This window comes from Strix uralensis, chromosome 21, assembly GCF_047716275.1.
Source record: "Strix uralensis isolate ZFMK-TIS-50842 chromosome 21, bStrUra1, whole genome shotgun sequence".
NCBI lineage: Eukaryota > Metazoa > Chordata > Aves > Strigiformes > Strigidae > Strix > Strix uralensis.
In genome coordinates, this window is record NC_133992.1 from 9,789,755 (window position 1) to 9,808,465 (window position 18,711).

At 48.1% G+C, this 18,711-nt stretch overlaps 3 protein-coding genes across 5 annotated transcripts; 2 read left to right on the forward strand and 1 right to left on the reverse strand.

Moving 5' to 3' along the window:
• The first annotated feature begins 249 nt into the window (after positions 1 to 249).
• On the forward strand, positions 250 to 9,663 carry PPP1R26 (protein phosphatase 1 regulatory subunit 26). The gene is made up of 2 exons (XM_074891090.1): positions 250 to 388; positions 3,295 to 9,663. Exon 2 carries the CDS (start codon positions 3,356 to 3,358, stop codon positions 7,406 to 7,408), a length of 4,053 nt encoding a protein of 1,350 aa, XP_074747191.1. The 5' UTR covers positions 250 to 388; positions 3,295 to 3,355; the 3' UTR covers positions 7,409 to 9,663.
• A 2,891-nt stretch (positions 9,664 to 12,554) lies between these two features.
• Positions 12,555 to 14,836, reverse strand: PIERCE1 (piercer of microtubule wall 1). Its single transcript, XM_074891094.1, has 3 exons — positions 14,536 to 14,836; positions 14,353 to 14,431; positions 12,555 to 14,145 (listed from the first exon to the last, which is right to left on the reverse strand). The coding sequence occupies exons 1-3, from the start codon at positions 14,805 to 14,807 to the stop codon at positions 13,960 to 13,962; spliced, it is 537 nt and encodes a 178-aa protein (XP_074747195.1). The 5' UTR covers positions 14,808 to 14,836; the 3' UTR covers positions 12,555 to 13,959.
• MRPS2 (mitochondrial ribosomal protein S2) lies at positions 14,768 to 18,558 on the forward strand. Of its 3 annotated transcripts, none has more exons than XM_074891092.1 (4): positions 14,768 to 14,833; positions 14,915 to 14,980; positions 17,158 to 17,287; positions 17,648 to 18,558. In XM_074891092.1, the coding sequence occupies exons 1-4, from the start codon at positions 14,806 to 14,808 to the stop codon at positions 18,189 to 18,191; spliced, it is 768 nt and encodes a 255-aa protein (XP_074747193.1). In that variant the 5' UTR covers positions 14,768 to 14,805; the 3' UTR covers positions 18,192 to 18,558. The 3 variants fall into 3 exon arrangements, with proteins under 3 accessions (XP_074747193.1, XP_074747194.1, XP_074747192.1); XM_074891093.1 differs by having other exon boundaries at positions 14,794 to 14,833; positions 14,918 to 14,980; XM_074891091.1 differs by having other exon boundaries at positions 14,806 to 14,980.
• Positions 18,559 to 18,711: the final 153 nt, after the last annotated feature.

Sequence of the window (18,711 nt, forward strand, 5' to 3'; positions counted from 1 at the left end):
TTCCTCCCCGGCGGGCGCCTGCCTGGCGGATTCCTGCCCGCCCTCCCCTCCGCGCCGCTGCCGGGCTCCAGCCGAGCGGCCGCGCCTGCCTTTGTGCCCCGGCGCCGGGGCCGCCCGGCCCGGCCCCTCCCTGCCCCACCGCTCCCGCGGGCAGAGCCGGCGGCCGCTGAGGGCCGGGCGGTCGCTCCCGCCTCCCCGGCGGAGCCCTGCGGCGCATGCCTCCCGCTCCCCGGGGGCAGGGAAGGAAGCGCCGCCCGCCCCTGCACCAGCACGGCGGGCAGCGGCGGAGCGGAGCCCGGCGGAGCGGCGAGCCCGGGCCGGCCGCCGCCACCACCACCACCGCCACCCCCCTCTTCTCGGCCTCCCCCCGCGGCGGCGGCGGCGGCAGGTGAGCGCGGGGGGGGGGGTCGGGCGGGGCGGGGAGGGCCCCGCCGAGGCTGAGGCCGAGGCCCAGGTCCGGGCCCGGCGCGGCCGGCCGAGGGCGGCGGAAGGCGGGAAGGGGGAGCCATGGCGGCGCGGGCAGGGCCCGGCCGGCCGCGGGCAGCCGGCGGGCAGCGGGCGGGGCCCCCCGCGGCGGTGGCCCCGGGTACGCCGCCTCCGGGCGTCCCCCGCGGGTGGGTGGCCCCCTTACACACCCGAGGTGGGTGTCCCACGGGCGGGTGTCCCCTCGTGTCCCCTCACAGAGCTCCGGAGGTTATACCCCCCCCCCCCATCCTGCCGGGAGGGTGTCCCCTCGTATCCCCTCACCTTCAGCGGGTGCAGTCCCGTCGGGTGTGTGTCCCCTCATGTCCCCTCACACCCTCCGTGGGTGTCCCCTCATGTCCCCTCACACCCTCGGTGGGTGCCCTCGGGTGTGTGTCCCCTCATGTCCCCTCACGCTCTCCGTGGGTGCCCTCAGTTGGGTGCCCCCTCAGAGCCCGCACCCCAGAGTGGGTGCCCTGGCCTGAAGCGCTGCTGGGGCAGGAAGATTCATCCCAGTCCCGTGTAATTCTTGCAGGGCGACCACAATCCCGGCGTAGGATAACGAAGGTACCTGCCCCTTACCTGGAAACTGTGGAAATAGGTTAATAGGAAATAAGTTGTGGGGTTTTTCTAATGAAGCTGGGAGCTTAAGTGTGTTAATTGCATTTCTTCAGGATAATTAGGTATTCTAATTTCTGTCTCTTCAATCCTTAGCTGCTTATTACAAGGAAAAATGTTTTTGATTTATGTTTGCCCTAGTGAATGTGTTGGAGGCTGCTTTAGAAGTTGTGCGTTCATTCACATGTTTGAAAGTTGGGGTTCTGACCCGGGTCGTGTCGAGCTGCTTGGGAGGTGCCTCCCCGGTTAGTTATGGGCGAATACGCGAGCGGTCGGGAGCACTGCGCTTTATTGGCACGGGTAGAGCAGAAGTCAGCCTAAACTATCTTCAGTTGACTAAAAGGTGAAAATTAAAACAGCATGTGTTGTGTCGCTCCGGCCAGCAGCCAGCAAGGAGGGATGTTCTTGAGCACTGTACTCAAAATTTTAATTCTGTAGGAATGATGCTTTGAGGTGAATTGTCACTGAAGAAAAGAAAATCAGAAATGGATGCCCCAGAGCTTGAGTTAAAATGTATTCTGCTAAGATGCTCCGCAGCGGAGAACCAGCGAACGAAGCAGCAAAAGCGTTATTAGTGGTGTGTTCGGAGCGAACCGCTCTGCAGACGTCATGTAAGGCATGTCCAGGCCGACCCTGCCTTGGTCAATAACATTTCAAGAATATTGTAGTCTACTAACAAGATGGCAATAAAACTGCTCCCCGAGCGCAGGTCCCAGAATAATTTTGACAAAAGCATTTGTCATGTTATACTATGTTCTTTGTTGGAGCACCGCGCTCTTTTTAAAAGTGATAAAGAATTATCTTCCCTGGTTGTCTGTTACCTTATTCTCAGTAGCAAATAAATACAAGTTTTCAAAGTTTAGAATCATTAATTCTATAAAATATTTATTGCCGCTGATTAATCTGAAACCAGCCCTAGAGAATAATTGACAAGGGCAAGGTCAGAGAGGATTCGGAGGCAGAAACGTGTCTCTGTAGTCGGTGGAGTCCGGTGCCACTCTGGGTGTGTGGGGGAGACGGCGCATCGGCCTTGGAGAACCGCCCAACCGCTGTAGTGTTTTGTTGGGGGTGCTCTATGCCTTGTGTCCGCCAGACTGTTTTGATCCTACCCAACGGTGCTGCAGGTGAAACCTTCGGCCCTCATGGGACGACGTGGAAGTTGTGAACTCTTTGGGACGTTATCTGGCATTTTCTGGATGGCTTTTTTTGTTCCACGAAACGGCTTCGTTCTGGCTTTTCTACTGTAATACAAAGAGTAGTTAGTAATCTTCACTGTGTTTTTGCAAACTCCTAAAGATTTGCATTTAGCAAGAGCTTTTATCCTGCAGCGAGGCCAGAATGATTGATGTCTTGGGGTTATTGCTGTAGTACGGTTCAGGAAGAAATAAGCTTCCCTTCCTCTTCTTTGAGCTGCCCCAAGTCCCTCAGTTGTGCACACTTAATGCCAAGCCAGAACTGGTAAAAGCTGTCATGGGCTAGTGTGTGCGTCCAGGCGTGCTAACGCAGTTACTCTGCGCTTTGAATAAGCGTTGGTTTGTGCTCCACCATCTCAGATCATGGGCAGGCTTGCTCCACATCCACCAGTTATATACCATGTGGACATAGCCAACATTGTTTTCGTTGTAAAACTGAAAAGCTGAGCTATGCATGGCGGGAGTTCTTTCAAAAGGGCAATTGTGCCAAAGGAAACACAGGGAGCAGAATATTTTGCAGGGTTCTCCACTCCCACCAGTTCCACTTTGTTATGAAAATTTCCCTTAAAATTGTTCTTTCTCGCCACAAAGTTCATTGCAAAAATATTCAGACAACGTTAGTGCAGAAGGGGATCACACACGCCTGTGCACTGAAGTGTCATCAGAGTGATTCTTTGTGGGTCTTGACAATAGGTGGGTATTTAGGAGCATGCGCAAAAGAGAGCGTGACCTTCGATGAAAAGGGCAGGAAGAGTTTTGGAAGTGAAGATAATTACCTGAGTTGCATTATGGTTGTGCCAGAAAATACTGAAAACCACAAATGGTGAGTGGTCTGTCTTAGCCTTAATGGCAGTAGTGACTGATTTACCCATTAAAGCGATGTTGAGGAGTAGCTCTTGTGATTATCTGGCACAGTAAGTCTGAGTGTTAATAATGTACAATGTATGTTACCAGTATTATTACATGGAACTTTAGAGGGTAGATGCATAATAAAAAATACCTTTCTCTTTCTTTATTGTAGGATGGAAGAGAGACCAGTCTGAAAAACTGTTCCGTTGTGGACTTTGCTGTTGTCTGCTAGAATGTTCCTTATGAATGCTTCTCCTCTGGTAGCTCTTCAGACAAAATGGGAGTCCTTTGGACCAGCAAGGAATTGTAGATACCCCGTTTGCTTCTCTGAATCTGAAGGGGACGTCTCTAGAACCTCTGTAAGTGCAAAAGTTCAGATGATCATAAACAACCTGCAAAGTCAAGAGTCTCCCCTGGGTATGAACAATGAGTATGATTGTATTATGCAGAAGAAACAAAAGGGAGAAAAAGGCACTAGTAACAGAGTCCCATCGAGCACCACTTTGCTACGGAAGCATCCTCAATATACCAAGTGTGGTTGCCCTGCTGACTCGGATGACACTGAAGTGGAAGAGAATGTGGGGTTTGGGACTCTCTTACTCGATTCCGATAGCGACGATTCTGTCGACCGAGGTATAGAAGAAGCCATTCAAGAGTACTTGAAAGCAAAAAGCAAAAGCGACCAGTCGTTACAAAGGGACGCGGAGTGTTCTGAGAATATAAGCAGAGACAAAAGGTTTAAAAGAGAATTCTCCCAGAACAAAATGGCTAGTAACCTTCTCCCTGTGAAATTCAAAGCTGAGATGCTCTCTGAAGAGTACCTGTCTGACCACCTGGGCATCGGTAAAAGGCTACAGCCTGCTTCCCCTCAGAGCATCAGTAGCGATGACTCTTTTGAACAGAGCATACAAGCTGAAATAGTGCAGTTCTTGAACGAGAAGAAGCAGCAAGAAATTAGTAAGTGTGTGACTGGGGAGGATAAAAAGGATTCCCATGTGAGATCTGTTCTAAAATGCAACAAAGAAACACCAAACAAAAACTGTGGTGCTATAAAGCAAGGTTGTAACGCGCTCCTCTTGAGACACCATCCCAAGCTACAGAAAACCAGCACGCAGTCCAAGTGTTTGCAGTCTAAAATCCAAGAAGAGCCTGGTGATCTCAGCCAGGTGAACCAAGCATACCTAGAAATGGCCACTGCCAGCCAGCCCTGGTTAGTGGAGCAAAATGAAGAAAGTGGAGCTAATTACTGGGAGACGAGGGGAGCGCTTATGAACGAGAGCATGCCCACGTCTGACTCGAGTAGCGATGATGGCATTGAAGAAGCCATTCAGCTTTATCAGCTGGAGAAAATCAGGAAGGAGGCAGGTCATGCAACAGACTGTGTCCCTTTGCAGAGGGAACAATTTGATACAAAGGGAATGGCGGACATTTCTGCAAGCCTGACAATTAGCTCAACAAAAAGTGCCTCACCAGAAATCCATAAAAGCCCTATAAGCAACAAGAGAAAAGAAATTAATTCAAAGTCAACAGAATTAGAAAGTACCAGCAATGAATTTAACAAGCTGTTTAAACCACTGAAAAAAGCTAGACATTTTGCACCTCCGGAAAACAAGATTGCTGCTTGCGAGCTCACATTGCAGGCCTCTTGCAGAGCGGACACATCTGCAGAACTCATGTGTGCAGAAGCAATCCTTGATATTTCCAAAACAATCATGCCATCCCAAATGGGAAGTGACAACAGATCACTGGCTGCAGACTCCTTCTTTTCTCCCCAGCTTCTCTCCTCCTCCCGTTGCGAAAGTGACAGCAGCCTTGTGGACAGTGATGATAGTATAGAGCAAGAAATCAGGGCTTTTTTGGCTCTGAAAGCACAGTCAGAAAACCTTGGAACAAAGCCTCCCAGCCTGTCACACTCAATCCAGATGCCTTTGCCTTCTGATCAAAACAGCCTCACTAGTACCCTTGAGCCTTCTCTTCCCAAAACGCTGAAGCTGTCTCTGAGTCGTAAAAGGAGACTTAAAAGGGAAGGCAGAATAGCGAAACAAGGTGCATCAAAAACACCCGTACAGCTGGAGACAGGACTTTTCCAGCCAGGTAACTACTCAAAATTTCCTGTGCTCCAAGAGGAGTGTGCCCTGAGCAGCCCCGCAGCACTCTGTGATGCTCAAAGGCTCAGTAGCAAAGAAACTAGGCAGCAGCAGCCGGTGTCTTCCGAATTATCCGGATCAGTTGGCAGATGTGTGGCCTTGGACTCTGTAAACCCTTTTATGCAGGTTCAGAGTAGCACAAGAAACCTTATGAAAAATACCATCCAAACTCAAGAGAGGGATGGTTCGGATGATGAGAGCAGTTCTCTAGATAGTGATGAGGACCTTGATAGCGCTATCAAGGACCTTTTACGGTCTAAAAGAAAATTAAAGAAGAAGTCCAAGGACCAGAAATCTCAGTGCAAGAAGAGGGTCAGATTTAGCGAGACAGAAACTCAGCTGCTGGATGAATTTAGTGGCCTCCAACAAAACGAGTGCAAATGTAAAAATCCCGTGCTACTGAAAAGCTGCCTCTCAAAACCTAGAAAAGCTGTGAAAGAGAACGCCATCAGAAATCCTCCAGACAACATAAATATCAAACTTCCCAGTGAAAAACCAGAAACCATGAAGAACTTGGAGTTTAACTTGCAGCTTAAAAAAGGATGTAAACCTAAATCAGTTTCAAACCCGAATAACCTGCAGGTAGCTAAAAATAAAAAATGTGCTTTCACAGCTGCGTCAGACGCTGATGACAGTAGTTCAGTGGACAGCGACGACAGCATCGAACAAGAAATTAGGAAGTTTTTGGCAGAAAAGGCTAAAGACTCTGCAAGCAATTCAGAGGCACCGAAAGATGATGCAACTCTGGACCTATTGAGAGTGACCAAACAAACTAGTAATAAAGGAAAAGCAAAGCAACAGCCGGTCGAAAGTGAGATTGACCTCATGCTGGGTCAGAGTAAAAAGACTGAGGTGTCTCAGCAAACTGAGGAGTTGAAGAACTCTCAGAGAATGGAAGGGAAAAGTGCAATGTTACACGGCAGTGGGAGATCTGCTTCTGCTGCAGAGAATGTTAGTCTTCATACTACTGGTCAGTCAAAAGCTAAGCAAGGTGCAGTGGGGGTTAAAGGTGTTGCTGGTGGTGAGTTATCTGGAAACACAACAGGTAAAAAGGATGTCCCTAATACACAGCCCGGGCAGAAAACGCTCCCACCTAAAACCAGCAAAAGCGAAGGTTGTAAAGTACGAAAAGTAATTAATGCAAAGTCTAGATCTAAAAGAAAGAATACTTTTCACCTAAAAATTTCAAGTAAATTTATCGCAGGTCTCAAGTATGCTCGGGACAGGAAGAAATCCATGCTTTTGAACAAAAGGCAGAAAGCAGAGCGTTTGCTTGCCCAGAGCAGCGCGTTAGGAGCGGAGGTCACTTCCCAGGATACGGATGTGCTCAGCCAGGGAAGAGGAGCCCCCTTGCCAAAAGGTGAATGTAGTGGGGAGAGTACGACAGCGATAAAAGAATCCAGTTCTTCTCAGAAGCTCGCTGCGGAAGTGTCGAGTCCCCACGTAGCAGAAACCTGTGACAGACTGGAGGCTGCTCCTTTGTATATCAGAGAGGAAGCAGAGGGTTGCGGGACGGCTAATGCTTCGGGAGACCGCTCGGATTCACACTCGAGTCTCCCCTTGCAGGAGCAGAGTGTGGCAGCAGTAAAAGTAGATAAGGTTAGCAGAGAAACATCCAAAGCTGAGAACACACAGATGTGGATCGAGGAAGGAGATACCCACAGAGACAGCTGGGCCGATTCAAATTTAGATCCCCCATGCCCTGAACACAGCATAGTGGTGGGAAAAGCAGATCAAGTTAGCAGAGACACGTCCCAGCAGAGTACATGTGTGTGCAGTAAGGGCGAGGATAACCAGCAGGACAACAGGCCAGATCCAAGTTCAGGTTGCCCACTGCAGGAACTCAATGTCACAGCAGTAACAGTGGATAAAACTAGTGGAGAAACGTGTACAGATAACAGTAGGCAGATGTGCATTAAGAAGGAAAAAATTACCTGCCAGGACAGTGAGAGGCAGGAAGAAATTCAGGTATCCAGCTCCAGTTTGGAAGGAAAAATACCTGTCCTGCAGAATAGGGAAACTGCTTGTGAAGTGGGCCAAGGGCAGGAAGTTTTAGACAAAACATGTGCAAAATTTACTGATGTACCCGCAGGGGACTGCCCAGATTCCCCCTTGAAAAGAAATGTTTCAAATATGTAAGTACACCTTTTTTACAGTAACAGTCTTTTTAGAAAATAACTATCATTGTAATTACCTTGATAAAACTTGAGACATGGAAGGAGAGACAGTGGGAGATGCTGATATCTGTATATCATATACACACTAATGTGAAAAATGCTTCTATTTAACAGGGATATCATGGATAAACATACATAGTTTTTGTAGAATTTTGTAAATTATTTAAAGTGCTCTAAGGAAATATTTTTTATAATGATTTTTAGGGCTTGCATTACTACAGGATGCTGTAGTTACTGTAGATAAGAAGATACTGGCTAATCACGCTTTAAATTATGAGGCCTCTAATCATATCAAAAGGAAACCTGTTTGCACGCAGAATGTATTTGGCAATCTGTTAAGAGATCCTAGGAAAACACAGCATTTGATAGCAGTGCTGTGCTTTTGAAGCAGATTATCTGACATCTGTTCACATCCGAGCTGCCTTAGGACAATCCTGTGTCGCGGTTTTACGCTGGGGTCTCAGTTCTCCCACGCCGAGGACGGTTGGGGAGTTCAGTGAGCAGAACTCCAGCGAAGTCAGCGCAGCTGTAGGTGGGGGGATCCATCCTTGAAGACACAAATGCAAATTCGGGTCAATAAAGTGGAATCAGTCTGTCTGCACGTCCTGTGTAAAGCGATCTCAGCAGCTGCTGGAAGTACCTTTGGAATACCCGAAACCTCCCGCTAGCAGATGATTCCAAGCACAGTTGCAGTTTGAGAAAAGTGAAGGAGCTGTGTCTGTTCAGACAACGTGATTTCTGTGGATTTTGCTAGATTTACGTACTGCTGGGCCTGCAAGGCTGAAACAATTCCTCGTTATTCTCAAGTCTCATTTGGATGCCCTGCAGTTACCCAGAGCTGGCTTTTGGTTTCCTGGATAAACTTTCTTGAATTGAGTGCCCTTACTTTCCTTTTTCAAAAGTGGTTTCTAAAATGCTACGTTTCTGTGAACTTTTGTTCATTTACAATTTTTGTGCAATAGAACAAAGCTAGGTTTGCTGTAGGAAGTTCCTAATATAAACGCCAAGGATATTTTCAGCACTGTTCTTTCATACTGGTAGCGCTTTCTCTGCCTCCGTTTCCAGCAGCCAGAATAAAGCAATTTTTCACTGTTATCTTTTTTATTTGGACTAACTTTAAATAGGATGGAAGTAGCACGTTCATATCACAAAAAAAGTGCCCCCACGCTGGTTTCACTGAAAAATCCAAAAAGTGTGAATTTAAGCTGTTGGCTGGTTCTTTCCTTTTCATTTGTGTGTAGTGAAGTCCTTTGAGTAGTTTGTTCTTACATCTTTGTCCCTGTGAATTGATCTGATATTCTCTTTATCTAGTCTTCTACACAACTTCTCTCAGCCAAACTACCACTCAGTATCACTTTGTTTCTCAGTCACTTCAGCAGTCTTCCTGGAGGCTGGCCTTAATGTTGCAAAATGGAGCAAAAGCAATCAAGAAAGGATCCGGTATCGCGTAGTATCCCCTGGTGTGATCGCATTTGCAGAATATTGGCAAACTACGGTGTAGCATAGAGTAGAACAAGTAACTGTGGCATGTAGAGAAATAAACAACATCCTTTGTGTGTTTATACTGTTGTGCAGTTACATTTTAAACATGTTTATAGTGGTCACTTGACATTTCTTACTGTCCGGCCACCTTTTTATAGTCCTTGGGTGGGTTGGTTGGTTTGTTTAAAAGATCAGTATGCTAGATCATCTCATTTTTGTGGTAGGGTACCCTGGAAAAGTGTTTTTTACTTAGCTCATGTGCCTGGAGTCCGTCTACACAGGCATATATTTTTGTCTGCCTCGATTCAGTTGCAGGATTTGGGCCTTTTGTTTGGAATAGGTAAATAGGCTGGTATTTTAAAATAGAAGTTTTCAGAGTACCTTGCTTTAAAAGGATTAAACTGTATACTTAATTTTAATAGAGATGATGGAAGCACTGTGTACTGTTTGTATAAAATAAGCTGAATGTTTCTCCTCAAAGTTTTCAGTAAATCAACATTAAGACTTAAAAGGTGTCTTGTGCCCCTGTCGATGTGTCTGTGTTCTCAATGCTACTCGTGAACTGATTCACTCTCAATTAAGATGCAATTTCGATTACCTTGTGCTTTAAATAAAACCTAATTTCAAACAGCACTTTTTAAAATTGATAAACTTGATTTGTATATAGGAAATGGTGTACATTGATAAGTTTATAATGTTTAATAAATGGGGTTCTGACCATGGACCATGAAACCAGAGTGCTCCTATGGTTTGTGTCATCGTCTTTAGTGAGCAGTCTTTTTGTGTTAGCTTTTTTCCTTCCTGACTGTAGTCTGAAGATGTAATTAACTTGTGCCAGTAAGGTCTGTGAGTAAAGGATGTCACCCTTGCAGGGGATCGCAGCGTTTGTGTTAGCTGAACCTGGGAGCAGGGTCTCAGCTCCTCTGCCAATCTTGCTTCTTGCCTCCTCTCGCCTTCAGCCACCCACCGTCATCTCCTATGTGACAGTAGTGTGTGCTTTCTTTGTGGCTGAAACAGAATCCAGATCTTTAAAGATGTGGCTGTCTAAGGGAATGTTGTTCTTAATACCAAAAAACGAAGAAGGAGAACCCACAAAGTACATAGGCAAAAAAAGTTGTGTCGATTCTGGGGTCGAGAACGGTGCTTGTCATTTTAGCAAAACCCTAACAGCAGTTTTCTTTCCTGGTGTTTGTGGTCAAGAAGTGGAGTCTCCATTAGAGGAGACGCTGGTTTTGAGGCAGTGTTTAGCAGGTGAGATCTGTGATTCAGTTGGAAGGCCCTCGGTGTATCTCTGAACAGCATCCTCTGTAGCACAGCTTCCACAGCCTCCAGGATTAGCTCACGATCCTTCTTGCCCCGCTCGTGAAGATGGGTGGTAGTGGGTCTAAGAGCCCTTGATGGCGTGGAGATGGGAATGAACGTGCTTTCTTGTTCACAGGGGACGTTGTGGCACCCAGCACTGAGGTTATCCTGGAAAGCAAGGCGCCTCTGAGCTAAGGGTGGGAGGGCGGGAGGGAGGGAAGACTGCTGCTTTGATGTGCCAAACAGCCTGTCAGCCTTGGTGTTCCTGCACCGACATGCTGTGGGTGTTCCTTTCTGCCTCCAAGTCCTCCCAGTCGTATTTGGTCTCAGCAAGTGATTTTTCCAGAGTTTGTCCTGTGAGAATTGCTGACTTGAGGAGGAGCGAGCACCCACAGGGGTTGGAACTCTCAAGAGTGTGTCAACGAACATCTCGGGAATTGGAATTCCATGAGAAGGACACTGTGACTCTGCTGGCACTATCGTCATTCTGGGTACAGTTCTACAGTCATTCAAAAAAGAGAAGTCTGGTGTCTTGGAGCAGTAAGGAATCACACATTACAGATTAAAGGTTGTAGAAGGATTATACTGAGTGAGAATAAATTCATGAGCAGGAGTCCCACGCGTGTAGTACCAAGTTTGGGACTGCAGTACAAATCTCTCAGGGTTGAATGTTGATAGATTCAGTACCAGAAGCGTGGTTTTTTTTCCCTACTGATACTGATTGTAACAGGCAGCCAACCCTAGAGTAGGCACAGACTATACAACCCTCCTGGCCCTCTTCAGCACACCAGCGGTAGCTCTGGTGAGTGCCCAAAACAAGCTCTTTTCCACTATTTTAACCCTCCTGAGATTAATGTGATCCTTTATCTACTGTGGTAGATACACGCATGGCACCAGGAACTCAGGTCTACTCAAGCATGTAAAGAAGTTACTTTTTTTTTTTCATGAGTGCTGATTTAAAAAATGCACAATGATTTTATTTTTCAGAATAAAATAAGAGAAGTTGCTCATTTGGATGTTATTAAACTGCTCAGTATATTTTATTCTGGCTCCTGGTAAGTGACAGCATTCTGACTGCAATAACCAGGGTTCTCGGGCAAATCTGTGCTCGCCCAGAACTTTGAAAATAAGTGTATTGTTTTATTTTTATCACAGTGACTAGTCTGTGCTTCAGGAAGGGCAATCTTCAAGGATCCTCAGGGGATCACAAGGACTACCTTAATCTTTTATAAACAGTCCTTTGCTGCTATTTTAGGAAGATGTGTTTTGACATGTAGCTGCTTTAAACGAGAAACACACCATCTCTGCCACCACTTCTTTTATTAATGTATATGCTTTTTAATTTTTCAAACCTTTAAGAACAGCAGTTTGTCTTGGTTTGTTAGTGCAGCCTCACATAATTTTATCTGCAAATGTGAAAGTCTTGCTTTCAAGATAGAGTAGAAAGAGACTGGTCTGGGTAGGTTCTCTGCAGTAAAACTTGCCATCTTTAGGATGATATTTTGAATTTGTACGGTATCTCAGGATACAGTCTATATGAGGGTGACATAAGGTACACTGCCTGCAAAACTGTTCAAAGGAACTGGTTTCAGTTCAAGAATAAAACAAAAAAAGGAAGAAATTAAGGCAAGGAAGAAAAGATGTGGGTGTTTTTAGATGAAGTATGAAAACAGGTGGAAAATATGTGACAAAACCCACTAAATGTATATTTTTAAGACGCAGTCTTACCCCTAAATTATTCTACCTGCAGAAAAAACTGTGGATAAAAATATATGTAAAATTGTCACAACTGTTTATGTTAATTCTGCACTTTAGGTTATTTTTCATTTCAGGAGAAGAAAGGGAAGTTACGAGGAGCTCAAGGTATTGTCTAGAGTCTAACAGAAGACTAGCAATGAATGATGGAGGGTTGCTTATTTATTTTCATACGTTAAATATTTTAAAAGTAAACTTGTCGGGCCCATTTCTGCTTAGTATATTTACTTATTCCAATGTATTGCTGTGTTTTCAGCAAATGTGAATTTCGCCAGCCATTCTGTTGGAGATAACCAAAGGCATTGCTGTGAAAACTGGATTTGTTTGGTAGATGTCATTGAAATCTTGCTGGTGGGGCCAGGAACGTGCAGCTACAGTGGGGTTTGGATGTTTAAAAAAGGCACAAGTACAGGCCTGACGCACAGTTCAGTTTTGGAGTTCAGGCTTTTCCTTAGTGACATCATTAACTCAGCAGAATCCCTCTACCTCGCCAGTATGTTTAACTATATCATCGTCACGCGTCCTGTGCAGTTTATAAGACTATATAAAAATGACACAAATAGAAAATATTTCTAGCATTTGAAGATTCTTATTTGCAGCGGTACTCAGACATCCTATTACACTCATTTTTAATTTTTTTAGAAACAAACCAGTACTATGCTCGTTTTGAACATACACTATCACTACCTGTAAGGTAGGGCCTTTTCTCACCCATAACCAGGCAGACTGGTTTCTCTTCAAGACTAGTTTTTAAGCCAAATGTGCCAAGGTGCTCCTTTTAGTGCAGTTACTGTCTAAATGGTGCCGTTTCACTGGCTGTGTAACTACAGTTGTTACAATAAAACTGAAAACATTTTTTTATTAGTTGGCTTTATTTGAATAATTTCTTAAAACAGTAGCTTTGAGAGGTAAGAAAGATGAACGTGCTTTCTACAGGAAATCCAAAGGCTTAATGGATACCTCTGGAAAACATGCAGTTTGGTTATTCATTAAATAGTACAGAAACAGTTTAAAGATCTTAATTTTTAATGATTGTGGTCCATGAGCTGAGTTTAAAGGATCATTAGTAAGAGAGAGAAGGTTAAGGGAATACATATATATGTAATGTATATTGCTGTAGTAGTTATATGCTGCCTATAAATTAAGTAAAATGGTTCATATGAGCTATTTAACTGACATTCAATCACATTAAATCTTTATAAATTAAGGTGTTATTCCTATTAACATTCATTCCGTAGTGATTTTCATCTAGTACCAAAGTGGCTGTGTTTTTCCCAACAAATTACTGAGCTCAGTTTTGATAACACGGATTTAAACTGCTTTTCTCCCAAAGCTAAATTTGTGACCTTAACTAGGTAGGAGTCCTGTAAAACTGTTGTATGGTTGGGGTTTTTCTGGGGTTATTTTTAGAAATGCACCACTTCCTTTAACCTGCTAATTTTGCAGCTATTCATCCCATTGTAATAGCAAGTCTCACATTCCCAAACGGAAAGATTTTTTTTTTTTTCCTGTGTTCGGGAGAAAAATTCTCATTAAATCCTGACTTAGGCAGTTAATAGTGTGAAGCATGTGTGTTAATCTGCTGCTGCTTATTGTGCCACATGAATTATTTTCTTGACAGTCTGCAGTTTTACTCTCCTCAGTGGTATGAACTGTGCCACGCCAAGTCCGCGTTCAGGAGGGGTGACTTGAAGCTGAGGGCTCTAACAGGAGTGCCCCGTCCCAGCCTGATGACACGGGGCACGACGGAAATAATTATTCCTGGTGAAATAGCTGCTAAACGAGGTTACAGGCCACACTGTGACAGTGTTGTGCCTCCTGTCATGCGTCCAGATGAAGCTTAGCAAGAGATTCAGGATAAGGTCAGTGCTGTTTGCTTGCTTATGGGGTTTTTTGGGGTTTTTGGGGGGTTTTATCTAGGCAGCCAGCAGTAAACTGAAGCAGCTTCCCGCTGTCGTTGCCACCGCCGCAGATCTAACAGTGCGACGGGGCGTTGGGGTTGTAGCTGGGATGGAAGTTGAGGTGGTCAGAGCTGGTGATGAAGTTGGCTGGGCCGGTGACGTGGCTCTTCTCCAGGGAGGTGTTGAGCCCGTTATTTCTGTACATGCCACACTGTCCCAGAGTACTGGAAAACGCGTGCGAGGTGACGTGGAAGGAGGTCTGCGAGGGCGAGAAAAAGGGAGGAAAACGTTTTAAATGCCACCACCGATAGTGCCTGCCACGCGCGGGAGCTGGGGTGCGCTCGTAAGGGCACTTCATCAGCTTTGGGGAGTCCGCTGCCAGGGGGTGGTGCAGAGGCCAAATCGGTGGGATCCTGCCCCCGACACCCCCGGGGGACCTCGGTCACCCCGCACCCCTCCTACCTACCGGCACCTCGTGCACCGTGGGGGCTTTGCTGCCGTAGACCTGGTTGGTGGTCCGGTACCGGGGGGGAGGCTCCGGCTTCCTGCGGGGGGAGAGAGCAGAGAAAGGGGGAGCGGGGCTGCCGGGGGGGCTCGGGGAGCGGGGGGGCCGCCCTCGGCCGCAGCCGGGCCCGGGGGCCGCGCTCACCCGTAGCCGCGGAAGCAGGCGGGGTGCTGGAAGCGGCCGGGGAGGCCGGGGCTGGTGCGGTACCAGTCGCTGGTGCGGGGACCGGCGCTGCCCGCGGCCTCCGGGAGGGACATGGGGGACGTGGACGGGGCTCCGCGTTGTCCCGGCAACGAGACGCTGCGGGCGGGCAGCGATCGCTCCGAGCCCGGCCCCCGCCCGCAGGAAGCGGAAGGCACCGCCTGACCTTCCTCCTGCTCCTCCTCCTCGCGCTGCGGCCGCCGGGCACGGAGCATGGCGGTGCCGCGGCTCCTGCGGGCAGGTGAGCGGGTCGTGCCCGGCCCAGCCCGGCCCGGCTCGGTCCCCCCCCACCCGTGTGACCCCCGTGTTTCTCTCCCCGCAGCAGCCCCGCGGCTCTACAGCAGCGTATCGGCCCCGGTCCCGGTCCCGGTCCCGGCCCCGCCCAGCGGTGAGTGCTGCCGCGCAGCGGGCCCTTCCCCGGGGAGGGGGGTGTTACCCTGAACAAGAGGCCTTGGTCGGAATTGCTGGAACTTGACGGGCTCGCTGCCCGTGGGAAGGAGTGTGGTGTTTCCCGGGAGTCGTAGGCTGCAAAACCCTTTCTCATCGCTCATTGCAGACCCCACAGATGCTTCTCCTCGCACCCAAGGCCACGTAGGACACATTGCCCATATGAGTGTTTCTCATCAGATACAAGTGATGCCTGGTGCCTGCAAGTTGAGGCCTGTAACAATTTAGTGATAAGAGAATCGTTCTGTTATACCTTATGTAGTCACGTTGTACCCAGTTGTGTATACCTGGAAGTCTCAGAGGAGGAAATATTAAGAAATTCTTTTACAAAACAATGTTTAACTTTGTATTTAACAAAGCCTGAGCGATTGAAATGTACAGGGAAGAGATCCTAACCTTGAGAATAGATACATCCTGGCAGAAATGCTCAAACAAGGCAGATAAAATAGAACAGCTTGACCGGACAACAGAGTTGGAAAACATCCAAGGAGAAGAAATTGCCCCCAAAAGACTCATGACCATAAAAGGAAAAAAGAAGTAGGGGGCTAACTCCCCAAACAACCACCGACAATCACCTGAGACCCCCACATATGTGTAGTATAGTTTTGCAACTCCAGCATTATGTAAATGTAGTAGATAGGTGGAGACTTCTTGGAAAATGTATGAATATTCATGTCTTTAAGGTATATAAAGGGTAAACTCTGTTTTAGTGTGCAGACGTTAGGCAGAATGATCCCCATGCATCCAGCACTGCAGTACACAATGCCTGCTTCCTAAAACCCCAAAACGAGTCTTAAGGAGTTCCTGTGCAGGCTTTTACGGTAACACGAGGACAAACTGGACGCACAGCGTAGGTCAGTCTGTGCTTCAAACTGTCCACAGCAATCAGTAAGGAACTTCTAATCAGGAGCTACCGCCCTTGAAGAAGAGAAACATCCTGGGACGTGGAAGCTTGTTAAAATTATTTTACGTAAATCAGCTTAAGACCCCTGCCCGAATGCAGACCCTTACCCTTTGAGCTCGCGCAGAGCTAAAAACCCACTGTGTGTCACTAACCAATAAGGGATAGAAGCGACAAGCAACTAATCAATAATCATTATAGAAAATATATAATCACATAGTTTGGAGTGTATAAATAGTTGGAAGTTCTTTGGTGTGGGGTGCTTGTTTTGTGGATGCTTTCCACCTAGCACCCTGCACAGAGTAAAGCACTGTCTCCTCTCTAAACCAATTTCTGGTTTCAAGAGTCTTTATTTCAGGTAACGGAGGAGGGGGGGGCCCGGAGCTGGGCCCCGGCACTGCCGACATCTGGGGTCCAGCACTGAGCCATGTCCTTGCCGGTATCGCCAGGCCCTTGTTGCAGTCAGGTGGCCGTGGGCATCTTATCTGAAAAGCAGGTTCATGCCCAGCGTGCAACGAACCAGGCTCAGGAGAGAGATTGTGTTTATTCAGGCCTGGGTGCTTGGTGGACTTTTCCACACACCAACAGCAGGTTTTCATGCTCCTTTTATACACACAAATCAGAAGTTAGTACTTTTCCGTGCATGCCCATTAGATACTGATTGGCTAGTGATTAGCATACAATTGTAATAATGTTTACATAATGCTTCTCTACTATGCATGCTCAGGGGAAGGGTCTTAACCTGGGCAGGGATCTTTTTGACCTGTGGGTGTGGTTTTTAGTATTATAATGAAGGTAGTTCACTTTCAGGACACTCAAAAGTTAGTTTCATTGCCAAGTTAAGTCATCCAGACATTCACTTTTATGGCCCAGGATGTTCTGCATCCTCAACACAATCCTCACATTCTCTTTTATGGTCCAGGATGTTCTGCTTGTTGTCTAAGGTTTGGAGATCAAAGCTTGTATTTAATAAACTTCTTATCAGTAATCAAGGTTGCCTCAACCACAATTCAAAGGCTTCTTCAACCAGGTTTCGAAACCTCATAATTGTCCCCATATGTGCGGTAACTATGGCTACTAGCACAATTATTAACCGTGGCTACTAGCTAATGTGAAGTGTACTCTGTCAGGCACATCGGGGCCCTTTCTCCACTCCCGGCTCATCCCTTGCAAACACAAGAGGGAACAGTGATTTATTTTGTTTCTCCTTCTCTCAGCTGTGGATGACAGTCTGCTGTCCAAGCCTCTCAGCCACCCCGACTTCTTCAACCTGAAGGAGCTCTTCTCCCTGAAAGATCTCTTCAACGCCCGCGTGCACCTGGGGCATAAAAAGGGATGTCGGCATAGGTGAGTGACCTGCTTGGTGACATCAGGAGGGTTTCTCTAGACTGTGTCACCTTTTGGGGGCTGCACTAGGACAGTCTGGGTCTGGAACACAGATCCATGGTTCTGCCTGGGCATGGTTATGCCCTGCCAAAGCCCAGGGACCCCGCTCGGCGTGGGCACTGAGTGGGGTGCGAGGCCTGCAGCCCCCTGAGCCCAGCTGTGACGGGCGCTGAGCAGAGGGGTGCTCTGCAGAGAGCGCTGCTGGGATCGGCTGGGAGCTGGAGCGTGGGAAGGTTCCTGTGGGGCCACACCACATTCCGAAACTCTGCTCGATGCCTGTAGCACCTCGTCCCTGCGTCCCCTCGTGTCACTCTCCCGCAGGTTTATGGAACCCTACATCTTCGGCTGCCGCCTGGATCAGGACATCATCGACTTGGATCAGACGATGGAACACCTCCAGCTGGCCCTCAACTTCACCGCCCACATCGCCTACCGCAAGGGCATCATCCTCTTCATCAGCCGCAAGCGCCAGTTCTGCCACCTGATCGAGAGCACGGCGCGGGAGTGCGGGGAGTACGCCCACACCCGTTACTGGCAGGGCGGCCTGCTCACCAACGCCCACATCCAACTCGGGTCCGGCGTCCGCCTGCCCGACCTCATCATCTTCCTCAGCACCCTCAGCAACATCTTCGAGCCTCACGTGGCCATCCAGGATGCTGCCAAGATGAACATCCCCACGGTGGGGGTGGTGGACACAAACTGCAACCCCTGTTTGATCACCTACCCCATCCCCGGGAATGACGACAGCCCCACCGCCATGGAGCTCTACTGCAAGCTCTTCAAGATGACCATCATCCGTGCCAAGGAAAAAAGGCGGCAGAGAGAGATCTTCGACGAGCTGCGGAGGAAAGCGGAGGGCAAGTAGAGCCCTAGGGACGGGCTCAGCCGTGCCCAGCAGCTTGGCGACGGGCGTCCTGCTCCGCTCCCGCGGGCGCTGCGGGACTGACCCTGCACCCGGAGCACCGGCTGGTTGTGGAAGGGCCCCCCCCAGCTCTGCTGCTGCGCTGGGATCTCACAGCTGCAGGAGGGAGTCTCTGCCTCGAAATAAAGTTGTCCGGAGCGGTGCAAGGGGAGACGGAGCCGAGCCAGACCCGGCTGCTGTCCTTGTGTTTGTCCCTGTTGGAGGGAGGTGCCTCTGTCCTGTGGCCTCCCTATTCCTGAGCTTGTGACCTCACATGAAACCTCTTGTATCTCACGTTTCTTCTTGACAAATAAAGGGCCTCGTGATCCTTTTTCTTTCTTCCCTTGTGAAAGGGGAAGCTGAGGGGGGGGAGTCTGGCAAATGTTTATGGTGAAGGGATAGCGGGGTGAAGGGGTGCCTGGGGACCCTCGGGGCATTGCAGGACAGGGCAGGGGGGGACACACAAGACAAGCCATCACGGGGG